Source organism: Phoxinus phoxinus (assembly GCF_949152265.1).
Source record: "Phoxinus phoxinus genome assembly, chromosome: 1".
Lineage (NCBI taxonomy): Eukaryota > Metazoa > Chordata > Actinopteri > Cypriniformes > Leuciscidae > Phoxinus > Phoxinus phoxinus.
In genome coordinates this window covers 29507563-29520892 of record NC_136876.1, presented here as the reverse complement: position 1 = coordinate 29520892, position 13330 = coordinate 29507563, and the positions used below count along the sequence as shown (strand labels likewise).

Genomic DNA, 13330 nt, shown 5'->3' with positions numbered 1-13330 from the left:
GATGCATGCTGGGAAAGAGGGTGGTGGGGGGGTGGAGGGTTGAGTGTTTCTTCTGGGATGGAGTGGGACGGGGAGACATCGGGTAACATTGCATAGCATAGGGTGTCATGGTATCGGAAGGATTGAGGTAACATTTAACCCTGTGCAATGCAATTATGACTTTCTGTATTTGAGTATAATCTTTCCCCAGACCAGTACAGGATGAATTATATATTAAAACACTGACATTTACGTAATGCTGTTTAAATTTATTACTTCATCCTCTGGTCTGAGTTTAATATGTGAACCTCCTCCCGGAAAAGCTCTTTGACTGACAGCTCAGATGCTGATATGAAAACAAGATATACCAATTGCACAGATACAAATTCGATTTGTAGCATATGCAGCCCTAGTTTCATTGACATCTATATCAGTGTTTTTTGGCTGGTCTTGCTACAGGACTCAAATTTTACATCAAAGGGCAACCCAGCTACAAAACGAACAAAACATGTCCTTAAAATCAAACACCAGCGTTGACGCATTGATTTAGTATGATTTGTTTTACCCTAGTGACACCTTACCTTATGTTCGTTATTTTTGACAGTGAGGTCCTGTCACACAATCTGTCAATGTTTGCAATATAGAAATAGAATTCCACCAAATTACAAATGAATTTGCAGAAAAATAAAATACAGTTGGATCAAACAAACTTTGAGGTCAACAACAAAATATAGGAGAATTATTTCCTCCTCACTTTTAAAAGTTGATAAAAAGTTTTATTTGTATTATGTTTAAGTGTCTGTGACCCAATTCAGGGTCCTGATCAACCAGTTGAGAACCACTGATCTAGACAACAGAATAATACTTTATAATAAAATGATCCTCTTTTGTCATGATTGCCACACTAAATTAATGATAAACTGAGTGTCAAAGGTCACAGAGCTAACCCTGAAAACCCCTCCTCCTTTCTCCTCCCATTCCCTCTCGCACACCAAAAGCACACCCTACCCGGAGGTTCAAAACACACACATTTCAGTGGTCCTACTCTTTTAACTGCCCCTGATTGGCTCTCCACAGAGACTGTTGCGGATGGATCTGCCGGTTGCCGATGACAACACAGTGCACTTTAATTCTACCCTTATGGCCTTAATCCGAACTGCTCTGGACATCAAGATCGCCAAGGGGGGGGAAGGTTTGCCACCCCTTTCTTCTTCCTTCCCTCATTCATTCCTCTTTATATCTTTCCTATGTTAAGTAGTTGTAGACTTTTCCTCTGTTTGTGCCTAAATATGTATGGTCAATATATTTGCCTACAGCGGTTTAATTACAGTGGGGTTCAAAAGTCTGAGAATCAAATTTAATTTAAACCTTAAACATTTCTGGTGAAAAAAATCCAAAAAATAGGCCTCTCGGAAGAGAACTTAGGAACCCCACTGACTCGTAAAATATAATTTATAAGATTTTGTGCACAGTACTTTAACATAAGATTGGATACAACTTTGTTCAAACCATAACAAAAATTGTGTGTGTTTGTGGAAATTTGTTTGCATATGTGTGTGTACGTGTTGTGTTGTGTCCCTGTTATTGTGTAAATAGGAGGTGTAGATAAACACCAGATGGATGCTGAACTAAGGAAGGAGATGATGGCGATATGGCCTAATCTCTCTCAGAAGACTCTGGACCTTCTGGTGACGCCACACAAGTGTAAGTTACCCAGGAGGTTGGTGTGTCTACAGCGTTTCTCTTTTACCACCTGAGGACAGCTTCTCTCAGTCAGCCCACTCACTGCTCTGCACCCCCTGATGGTCCAGGCCTGCACCCTTAGTTTAGAGTAATTATAGGACCTTATAGATATAAACCACATACTTTTAGATGGCAGACTGATCACAGAATGAATCGCAGAAAGTATGTAGTACGCAAATTGGATAACAGCGCAAACATATAAATAGATGCAATGAACCAAGGCAATATTTGCCTAAATATATAGTGTGTGTGTGTGTGTGTGTGTGTGTGTGTGTGTGTGTGTGTGTGTGTGTGTGTGTGTGTGTGTGTGTGTGCGCGAGCCAAACTCGTAGCCTTTCAAAGTGTACTCCATGTGATAACGTGCGCAAACACTGACTAGAAAGTTTCGTCCTTATCCAGTGTCTGTACTATTTCTCTACAGAAGTTAACTTATGAGCGATACAAATTAATTTGCACTCATTTAGTTTTGGTTATCTGGGAACATATATTGTTGTTGTCGTCACCAGTAATTTGTTGTTGGTCCACCTTGCACCTTTTACACGTAAAACCCGAAATATACTTTAGAGCAGTACAAAAACATTGAAAGATGTTTCAAGAACACCTGTTGTATTTCCGTTATCTTTAGCATGTTTAGCTCTCACTTACGCTATGTAGAGAAACTGCAACTTAACACAAAAACATATTGAGTGTATATTCAAGTGCTACAAAAAACAGTGATAACAGCCTTACTTGTACGTTCTAGCTCACTATGCCTGAGATCAGGGGGTGCCTTACTATAGATCAACCCTCTATAGATGTCTTTTCACTACAGGGGTTATGAGATTCCTGACAAGATGTACCTAAAACAGTATTAAAAATGTTTTATTGCACCACTAATATGCAACCAATAAGATGTATGTGCAAGCTTGCCGGTAAGACATGCTAAATGCTTACTATCTTATGAGACTTGCTTAAAACTAGGTAGCCTAATGCTTGCTAGATGCTCCAAAAAAGCATGAAATAATGAGGTGGCTTTGCTGTCACACAATAAAGCTTTTGGCCAAATCTCAATGCTAGTAATATAAAAGTACGTTTCAGATGAGTTTGCTGCCAGCATGTAATAATTTAGAACGATTTTGTTTGATGCTAATTTTTTATCGTCATTGTTCTATGCAGATACTATACAGAGGTGGTGACCATGGCTTTAAACACCACTAAGCATGGCATGTAAACCTAGTCTGAAGTTACTCTTAGTAACCTCTCCATGTGGACTCGGTTCCATAAAGTGCCAAAGACCATTTATTGGTTTTACCTTGTTTACTGTATCTAGGACTTATGCTGTAGTTTGGTGTCAGTTCTTGCAATACTTTGACACTTAAAACAGTAGAAACAGAAAGAGCATTTAAAATACTGATCATAAAAATGAAGTGCATAAAAAGCCCAGTGTAGTCATTTCAATCAGTCTGCTTGTGAAAAGACCATTGCCTCTGTGTGTGTCGATTTGACACTCTTTGTTTGTGCATGTGAGTTTGTGCATCTGCGTTTGTCGTGTGCATGTCCCGTCCTCACTCCCATCCACCTTGCTCAGGGTCCATCTCACCTTGTCTAATCGTACAGGGTAACTTGTCCATTTCTCAGCAGCGACAGACCTGACAGTAGGAAAAATCTACGCTGCCATGATGATCATGGAGTACTATCGGCAAAGTAAAGCCAAACGGACACAAGCTCTCCACGATGAGCAGGTATGCCGTCTTCCTCTCACCCTGCAGTCAAAACCTCAATCCATGATGAGCTGTGACAAGCAATCCTCAACTATGCTAATTGGCAAAACTCTCACCTTCAGGAAAACCAATGAAAATGTGCTGGATTCTTGCCGCTTGCCACAGTTCATGTGGAATCTGAGAATAAACTGTTCTTCTCTATCAAATTTGACAATGTACTCACCCTCTTTTTCTAATTTCATGAATGTGAGTGATAACTTTCTTGGTACTTAGTAGTTCAATATATTTACCTGGTTTCTTAGCCTGGACCTTCATCATGACTATTTTAATCCAAACTGTTGATCGTGATGTCAGCTTAACATTTTACTGTTACTAAGAACAACCATTTGACATTAAAGCACTACATTAACAAATGCATCTCTGCCACAAAATAAGATATATATGAAGTGAAAGGTGAAGTGTCTAATTTCTGCACCACTAGTGTCACCAAATGGAACAATGGACAAAAACCTGTAGACCTGCACCAAACACAAATTAGTAGTCTTTAATCAAAAGCATCCCTCCCCTCAAGAAACCTGTCACTCACATGAGATCACAGCAATTAGCAAATTTCAACGATCCAATCAATTCCACTTTGATAAAATCCAGTCCCAGCCCACTTTTCCCCCCTCTCATTCGAGATGCACTTAGACATGTCATATTAGGGGAGAAAAATCGATCGCAATCTCTGTTTTATGTCGACTTCAAGCTGGGACAAGAAAAGTATTTTTACATTGATAAAATTACACACATCACCTTTACACCGTGTCCTAACCAGACGCGATGCGATAAATTCCAGCGACAAATAATTTGTCGGTCCACACTAGACGCGACTGCGAGATGCGTAAAAATCACTCAAAACCCACAGCCAATCAGAATAGCATGTGGGCGGCAATCGCAAGAAAATGAATAAGTAAGCTACATAATCAAATTCACAAATATTACACCATTTAAACATTTGTTTCTTCACAGTTTGAACGTTCTTGTGTCCATTTGTTTAATTTCAAGATCTGAGGTGAATTATCCATTGTTGCTTTTACAGCTACAAAGCCGGAGCACTAAAGGATATTCAAAGTCACATAACACGCTTTTAACATTAAATAAAGCACATAAACAGTACCTGAGATTATCATTGCCACACTTTGTGTTTGTTGTTCCAGCGCGACGTCGCAGAAAAATAGAAACATTTTCTAAAATAGTTGCCGCGGCTGGTTAGGACAAAAACTCTGATTAACATCAAAGATACCTTTTATCGCACGTCGCGTGTAGTTAGGACACGGTGTTAAGCTCTGTGTGGGTTGAAAAATCAGGCCTTCTATACTTTTTCTATACGCTTTTCAATAAGAAACAGAGTGAGATATGTTATGTCGTCTTTGTCCAGCAGTGCTTCTTAACTGAATTGTGAATTCAGAAACATTTTAGCATCTCTTTAATTAGTGAAAACAACTCTAAAGACTGAGGGAATTTCATGAAGAAATGTAATCTCACAAATCATCTTCCTTGGAAAGCTAGACTTGCAATCGTAATCTACAGATTTAGATTACATTTGGGACGTGATTTAAATCACATCTGTGCCATTTGTGGCATCTATCCAAGATATGAAAAGAAATAGAATAAACCTGGGAATTCTTGTAATGATGACCCTTAAAAGGTGTTATCATTTGGAAAGTATTGAATTGCATGATTGCTCTTTTCCACATAAACTTCTAGATTGATAATTCATTGCCAAACTTACTGACTGACATAGATAATTATGGGTCCTAATGCCCCAGTAGAGTGATGGGGACACTATACTGTCAAAAGAGCACCGTCCTTCGGATGAGACGTTAAACCGAGGTCCTGACACTCTGTGGTCATTAAAAATACCATGGCATTTCTCGTAAAGAGTAGGGGTGTAACCCCGGTGTCCTGGCCACATTCCACCCATTGGCCCTTACCAATCCTGGCCTCCTAATAATCCCCATCCACTGAATTGGCTCTATCACTCTCTCTCCTCTCTCCACCTGTAGCAGTTGTGTGTGAGCGCCCTGGCGCTGTTGTACTGTGGCTGCCGTCGCATCATCCCAGTGGATGCTGCACACTGGTGGTGGTTGAGGAGAGAATCCCTGATATGATTGTAAAGCGCTTTGGGTGTACAGTAGTACTTATGAAAGCGCTATATAAATGCCTCATTCTATTCTATTCTGTAATTCCTCATTTTATGAAGTCACTTGCAGTGGGTGGTTTATTAGTCCAATATATCTAATGGGTTGTTTTAATTAACGTATGTCCATTCATTCTTCCAACTGAATAACAGAATAATGTGTGTCCCTCTATAATTGAATCCCTGCCATTTAAAGGGGTCATGAACTGGATTGTTTTATTATTTTATAATGTTGCCTGGGGTGTGAAAATTGTCATAATTTAGAAATAAAAGGCATTTTTCCTAGCCTGATTTTAGCCTCTAATTTGCACGCTCTGTTTTAAGGGGCGTGTCTATGTTAGACTTCAGTGTAAACGCCCACTGCTGTGATTGGCTGCTGTGAGACTTCAGTGTAAACGCCCACTGTTGTGATTGGCTGACACGTTTGGATATGTAAAAGCTAGAATTACATCTGGAACTCTCGAAAATTTTACTACGTTTTTACTATTACAGATATCGAGATTAACAAATAGTGAAAAGTATTGTTTAAACTTTAAAGCATTATATTTAAATATATTTCATCACATGAAAGGTTGCAGTGATGAGCACTGAGCAGATGACAGACAGTCTGTCGATCGTGTGAATAAATCTCATTATTGCAAAGCAATTTTTGCACTCTCACGAATGCCTTCACCAAATTACATTTCAAACACTATGTAAATACAGTAAAAGCATTGTTGTGCAGTGTAACATCGTCATTGATTTTATAACGAGTTTTGGCAAGTGTCCAGATAAACTCGTGCTGTGTGATTGACAGCTTGAGCGATTTGGAAAGAGAGCGTTCTTTGATAGCTTTCTGTATAGAGTTTAATCACAATTTAAATAAGATTATTTTCATCCTACTAAGAGAAACAAAATGAAGTTGATCGTTTAGTCACTGATGCATAAACAGTATTGAATGATTCTGAGAGAAAGATAATATATCTGAACTTGAATAATTATACATCAGAAATCACTGATCACAGATCAGGCATTAAAATAAACACATTGTTACTTACATGTGTGTGGGGTTGCTGGCAGATCAGTCGTAGCAGCTAAAAGTCTGTTTGCAAAGCCTGTGTCGGACTCGGAAACTGTGACTGATTTAATCACGCACCATTCCTAATATTGGAATCCGAAGGAAGCTTATGCAGTCTTCTTCCACAACCAGGCACTGCACAATATTTCGTAAACAGCATGTTTATTGCTTGGTATCTCGATTCGGTTAAGCAATTATCACCTCGAAGGCCTATGTTATTTAGCTATTGCATGTAATGCGTGAATCGGTGGGCGGGGCTAAACAGGCAAGTTGAAGTAGGCGTTGATCTTCTTCTGCTGAGGCGGTCTTTGACGTCATAGATCCCCACTTTGAGAAACCTGTCGTTCGCTGGGCCTGGTGTCAATAAACGCTTTTATTGGACTAACAAGGAAGTTTTCCGTTCTGACACTTATAGGATATTCTTATAGTATGATGACCTCTTATATGTCAAAAGCTCAAGGAAAATTTTATTTCTCAGTTCATCGCCCCTTTAATGACTATTGATTATTAGCAGTTACCATGATTTTGTTTGCTGATGGAGTGTTCAAAATCATTATTTGGGTTATTTTTTTTATTTTAGCAGACAACACTTTGATTTCCTCATTGGTTTATGTGAAGATGGTTATACATGTGTTTTCATTGATTATGAATATTAGACTGAATATTAAAGTTTAATGCAACATGGGCCTAATCTACAGTTTATACTGTTTTGTTCTTGTGTGATCTACAACTCTACATCCACATGAAAGTTGACAATAGTTTCATAAAAAATATCGGTGGTAACCCATGATGTTTCTTGTGGATGTAGCAGTTTTTCCAGATAACATTGAGCCTGCTATGCTTTTCCTCATACAGCCTATCTCCTAACTCATCCATTAGATAAAGTAAAATGTGCATGTTGTTCACAGATTATTTATATTTATTTTATCAGCTCTCATTCAACTGTTACTTCCTCTCATGCGATTTTAATATGAAACCTGCCTTTACATTCTACATGCATTTTGTGTTTCTCGCTGGATTGGTTGATTTTTTTTGTTATTATTATTATACATTTTTTTCATTTTCCAAATCTCAAGGTGTCATTTTTGGCTGGTAGAACCAATGATTTGCTTTATGGGTCAAATACACACAAGCCTTTAAGATTATGCAACAGTTTTACCACCTCAGGACATGTTTTTATTTAATTTTTTTTAAATCAGTAGTCATACAGTATGTTTACTGTTAGTTTTTGTGATGGATGCAGTTTCTATTGAAACAGGGCAAGACATACCAAAGGGCAAATAGCCTGGCTATAGGTTTAGTTACATCACAGCTATGTGGCTACTTTTTTTACTCATTTTGGAGGTGGTATTCTGGGACATTCTCTTTCTAGAAAATATTTAATTGAACATAAATCTATGTTTTACAGGAATAGTCATCAATATTATCTGTTTTATATGTGTACACTACCATTACAAAAGTTTGGGGTCTGTGGGATTTTTTTTTTTTTTTTTTTTAAAGGGCTGCATTGACAAAATATAGTAAAACAGTTTATTATTAAATAATTATTTAATCATTCTAATATGCTGATTTGCTGCTCAACAAACATTATCTTTAATATTGAAAACAGCTGTGCTTCTAAATATTTTTGTGGAAAGTGATATTTTTTCAGGATTTTTTATGTCTTTTATAAATAGAGAGAATTGATTTCAAAATACAAATCTTTTGTAACATTATAAATGTATTTACTGTCCATTTTGACCAATTTAATGTAACCTTCCTGAATACAATTAATTATATGTATATTTATTATTAATATTTTTAACTGAGCCTTAACTTTTGAATGGTAGTGCATATCTGCTAAAAGTGAATTTCTGTCTACGTTATATGTGTACACTTGTATATAAGTTACTTCATAGCTAACAAACAACCCAATCTTGATATTATGGGGTCTGCTGAATGACACCAAGATTTATCACCACTGTTTAGCAGCAAGTTGGTTACAAACACTTCATTTACTGGGACAATGAAAGTAAATGATTTCTCAGCATGGTACCATCGTCAGCTTTCAGGCAGTACAACTCGCAGGATAAATCCATTTACCCATAATGCTCCTGGAATGCCTCCTGACTGACCGCTGCTGGTTCCCCTGCCCATTCGCACATGGGATGCTTTGCATCCCATGTTTTTCCCCAACCCCATTTTCCCATCAGCTTGCCTGATACCAGCTGTAGGCCATGTTGTATCTTACACAGAATCGAACGCCATTAATGTTTCAGCGTGTGGAGCCGCCATCTCCAAGCCAGGATATTGGGCAGGGACTCAATGGCCTTCCTGAAACTCAACCGCACCCAGCAAATCATCTGTGAGTAGCACCCACTCCATTTCTTTCCCAGTCTCTTTCCCCAAGTATTAAAGTTTATAGTGTCAATTTCAGTGTTAACAAATTACTGACATAAATATTAACAATATTTGGCATGCTGGGGGGGCAGCAGTCAACTATTTTTGTAGAGGAAAAATCCAGAAAGAATATAAGTGAAAGAGTTTCAATTAACCTAAACCTAATGACAAGTATTCATTCTAGTTGGAGTCAAATTTAATTAATACATATGACAAGGTTGAATTAAAAGGTTATTTTCACCAAAAGATAAAAACTATGATTAAAACAAAAAACTGTTAAAAAAAAACTTATGCTGGCCACTTTTCATTCTTTTCTTTTCTATAATCCATGTCCAATAAAACACAAACAACAAATGTTAATGAAGATCATCTTCCCTCTCCTTGACTCTAATGGACATCTAATGAGAAAAATCATCTAAACCACAATGAGTATCAAACCAAAGCCTTGAGCCCTTCAAGAAGTGTAGTGAGCTTGTAAATTGACTAAGTATGGGTGTGTTGTCAGGCCTGTTGATGAAAGGATACCGGAGAGCCAATCATGGGTGACGGCGCGAGCTCAAGAGATGTCTCAGAAAGCAGGCAGCTGGAGTCCTGAAGGCCAACACCCAGACGACACAGCAGATAACCACAGACAATCTCAGGTACACAGAGCCTGCCCCATCTCATTTACAATTTACTATTAGGGTATTCATATAAATGCTTGAAATTATGATTACAATTTTTTTTTAGATTAGTGCATCACTGCATCTTTAACCTCAAGCATTACCAGATTAATATGGTGGTACAACAATAAATACAAGTAAAATTGTCCCCACACACTACTGTATGAGATAAAACAATAGTTTTCTAAATGTGAAAGCCACTATTTCATTAGTAATGGATTCTACAGCAGCATAACTCACTCACAGCATGATAATTATGCCTTAGAGCTCAGGACGTTCATGTAGTGTCACTCCATTGGAAGTCTCAGTGGATCGCTAATATTTTCTCTGCCTTTATAAGATAGCATATCAGATATTCAGTCGTTTGTGGGGGGTATTTATTTGAGTGTTTTTTGTTTTTTTCATAACCATGAATGGCTGGTCTGTCTATCCCTCATCCATGTGCATCTCATTGGCAGAGAGCAACAAAGCACCTTCTCTGTTGCTGAGTAAAAACTGAATTCAGCAGACTATCTTACACACTATCTTATTCTCTTTTATATTTCCCCTCAGTCTGTGTGTCCATCTGTTACCGTTTATTTTCTTTTATTACTCTCACATGTCTGCTTTGTACGGTGAAGCTCATATCATTGAATATATGCATTCATATTCAGCTGTCTGGGAAGGATGTTTAAACCCTTCTGCAGTTCTGAGTGCCATTGTACTGTCAGGAGTTGAGACACTCCTGCCCAGCTAAGCTATTTTTTAAATTCAGAACAGCAGGTGTTTTTATCCTAATCTCATCAATGGGGAAGGTATCATAAGTGATTCATAAGAAGGAAGTAACAAAAGCTACAGAACAAAGTCCCCAAATTGCTTGGAAAAACATCTTTCCAAAAGACTTCTTCTGAAAGACAAGATCTTCTGAGCAGATGAAAGTAAGAAACAGTGAGAGAATATAGTTCAGTGAGTGTGTGTATGTATATATATATATATATATATTAGCAAAACCTTAAATTTATAGTTCACCCAAAAATGAAAACGCAACAATTAAAAATACCCTAATTTAAAGGAACACTCCACCATTTTTTTTAAATAAGGCTTATTCACCATCTTTTCTACATTTAGATAGTTGGGCAAATGCATTTTTGTCTTAGTGCATGCATTGTTTTAGTTTGGCAGGGTCGCTGCTAGCTTAGCTTAGCATAATGAATGGAATCCTTTGTTGCCAGCTAGCATGTCCTGAGTAAAAGTGATAAAAGATACTCTGTGGACAGCTCTCCATTGGGTCCATTCGGCGTGGGGTGTTTTTTTCCAGTTTGATTTATCGCACCGGGAAAAAAAAATCGAGGGCTGCAGGAGGGATCAACGCCGAGAAATCATCGGTAGCTGTGACACAACTGTGGGCATGCTCATCTTGATCTGACACGTTGAGCCTGGTCATCGATGGCAGTACCTTGTCCCACTCGCCACAGCCCAGGCAACATCTTCCTCCTGTCGTTCTATTTCCAAAGCACGCAGCTCCTCTTCTGAAAACTCTGGTTCATAGAGGTATGGTTCTGGATCTTGACTGTCTAGGAATTCACCCTCTTCGTCTCTCACAAAATCAGCCATGTTCATCGCCATTCACTATGTCTACTGTATGAAAAATATCCAGCTACTATTCACGCCGGTATGTTGACGGAAGTTGTGGGATTTCAGGTGTTGCGTAATATCTCTGCGCTCAAGTAGCAGTGCTTCGCCTGTGCTTCACCCTAATATAGTCCCAAGTCAATTTCTGCCTAGGAAATCGCCTAGTCTTAATCTGCATCGCTATTTGTACTCATTGTGAATACGCAGGCCACAAGAAGTAATTGGGTGTTTGTTTTTTTGTTTTTTTATTGATCACTTTTACTCAGGACATGCTAGCTGGCAACAAAGGAATCCATTCATTATGCTAAGCTAAGCTAGCGGTGACCCTGCCAAACTAAAACAATGCATGCACTGAGACAAAAATGCATTTGCCCTCCTATCTAAATGTAGGAAAGACAGTGAATAAGCCCTATTTCAAAAAACAGTGGAGTGTTCCTTTAATCACCCTCATATTGATCGAAATCCATATGATTTTGTTTTCTATGGAACATAAAGAGTGAGTTTTGAAGAATATCTTCACGTGATGACAGTGAATGAGGACATTCAATCCCCAATCCTCAAAATGAAAAAAAAAATGAAAAAAAGGATTAACACATCGTCCATAAAACTAGTGCACTGTAATCTTCTGAAGCCATATGGTAGTGTAATGACTGAAATTTAAGTCTCTATTTACTGAAAAAGAGAAAAACAGAGAGACGCAGCAATGTCTGGTTTGTATTTGAATCGTTTGAGTCAGTTCTTGTAAATGAATGAATGTAAATTAGTTCCAAAAATCGGTAAATAACTATATATATATTTTTTTTTTTCAGATAATTTTAAATTATAGTGCACACATCATATGGATCCTTCCTATGATAGTTGTATGGCTTTTTTTCCTTTTGAAGCTTGAAAACTTCAGTCCCCATTTTGGAGCAAATTCTCCAAAAATCATTATTTTGTGTTCCACAGAATAATGAAATTTATATAGTTTGGAGCAACAATTTGAGCTAAATTATGACTAACCCTTTAACAAAAGTGCATATGTATATGTGAGTCAACAAAAGAGATGTGTGTCCATATATTTGAAGTTGACACCCTATATCCTGTTTTAAAACACTTTGTGAGAGATAGAGCGTTGTTTGTAATACCAACATCTCCTGATCTTCTCCGGATAATCTTGTCATTGAATCCCTGCATGTACATAACCGGATAACAGCATCAGATCACTTTATGTGAACCCAACAGCAGTGGCATGTAGAACAGAGGCTGGGGCAGGACTGTCCTGCTACTCTTGCATCTCCCCACAGGGTGAAGGGAGAGATGAAGGTGGAGATGTCCTCCATCCATCCACTGTGCTTATGCCTGTCTCTCAGGCTCCTGGCATTCCGCTCTTGCCTGCTGTCCCTGGGCAGTCATGCATGGTCTCCCTCTGTTTCTGCAGACAGTAGAGATGAGAGAGATGGGGCGGGACGGTTACTCGGACACTGAGCACTATCTGCCGATGGAAGGCCATGGCAGAGCTGCTTCCATGCCTCGACTCCCAGCAGACAACCAAGTGAGCGCCTCATCCTGTCATTCCTTTGTGTTTCCCCCCTTCCTTTTCCTCTACCCCCTTTTCACATCTGTATTTCCTTTCCTGGCCCTCCAAACAACCCACTTTCCATTGCTGCGTTTGCATTAAACAAATGTGTCCATTGACCAGATAAAACAAAGAGAACCCATTATAGCATCTGCAATGGATTGATGTCCTGTACAAGCAAGTGAGGGTGAATTAGACAAACAAGTGAATTATGTTAAGTCACTAATTCCTAACCACTCTAAATGGCTAAAAGATACATCAAATCAAGTATACAACCATGCAGTCTCTTGAGTGGAAGACTGGAAGTTGGTATAGCAGCCAGTGGTGAGCAGTGACATTTTTTAACCGGGTATGCTGGGTGGCGCGGTTTGTCAAAAATGCACCTGGTGCAGAAACTTTGGATGGGCCTATAATAAGGAGACGCTCGTGTTCGCTCTAGACAGAGTGTTAGCTGCTCAG

The 13330-nt window shown here is 38.6% G+C and overlaps 1 protein-coding gene across 1 annotated transcript in view; it reads left to right on the top strand.

Annotated features, from left to right (window-relative positions):
* The window catches only part of cacna1aa (calcium channel, voltage-dependent, P/Q type, alpha 1A subunit, a), a 110031-nt gene that overhangs the window by 74806 nt on the left and 21895 nt on the right, over window positions 1-13330 (top strand). The window contains exons 39-44 of the mRNA XM_079618413.1: window positions 1057-1171; window positions 1576-1683; window positions 3340-3443; window positions 8920-9005; window positions 9546-9681; window positions 12734-12847. Of these exons, the coding sequence (XP_079474539.1) occupies window positions 1057-1171; window positions 1576-1683; window positions 3340-3443; window positions 8920-9005; window positions 9546-9681; window positions 12734-12847 (663 nt within the window). The remainder of the gene's footprint in view (window positions 1-1056; window positions 1172-1575; window positions 1684-3339; window positions 3444-8919; window positions 9006-9545; window positions 9682-12733; window positions 12848-13330) is intronic.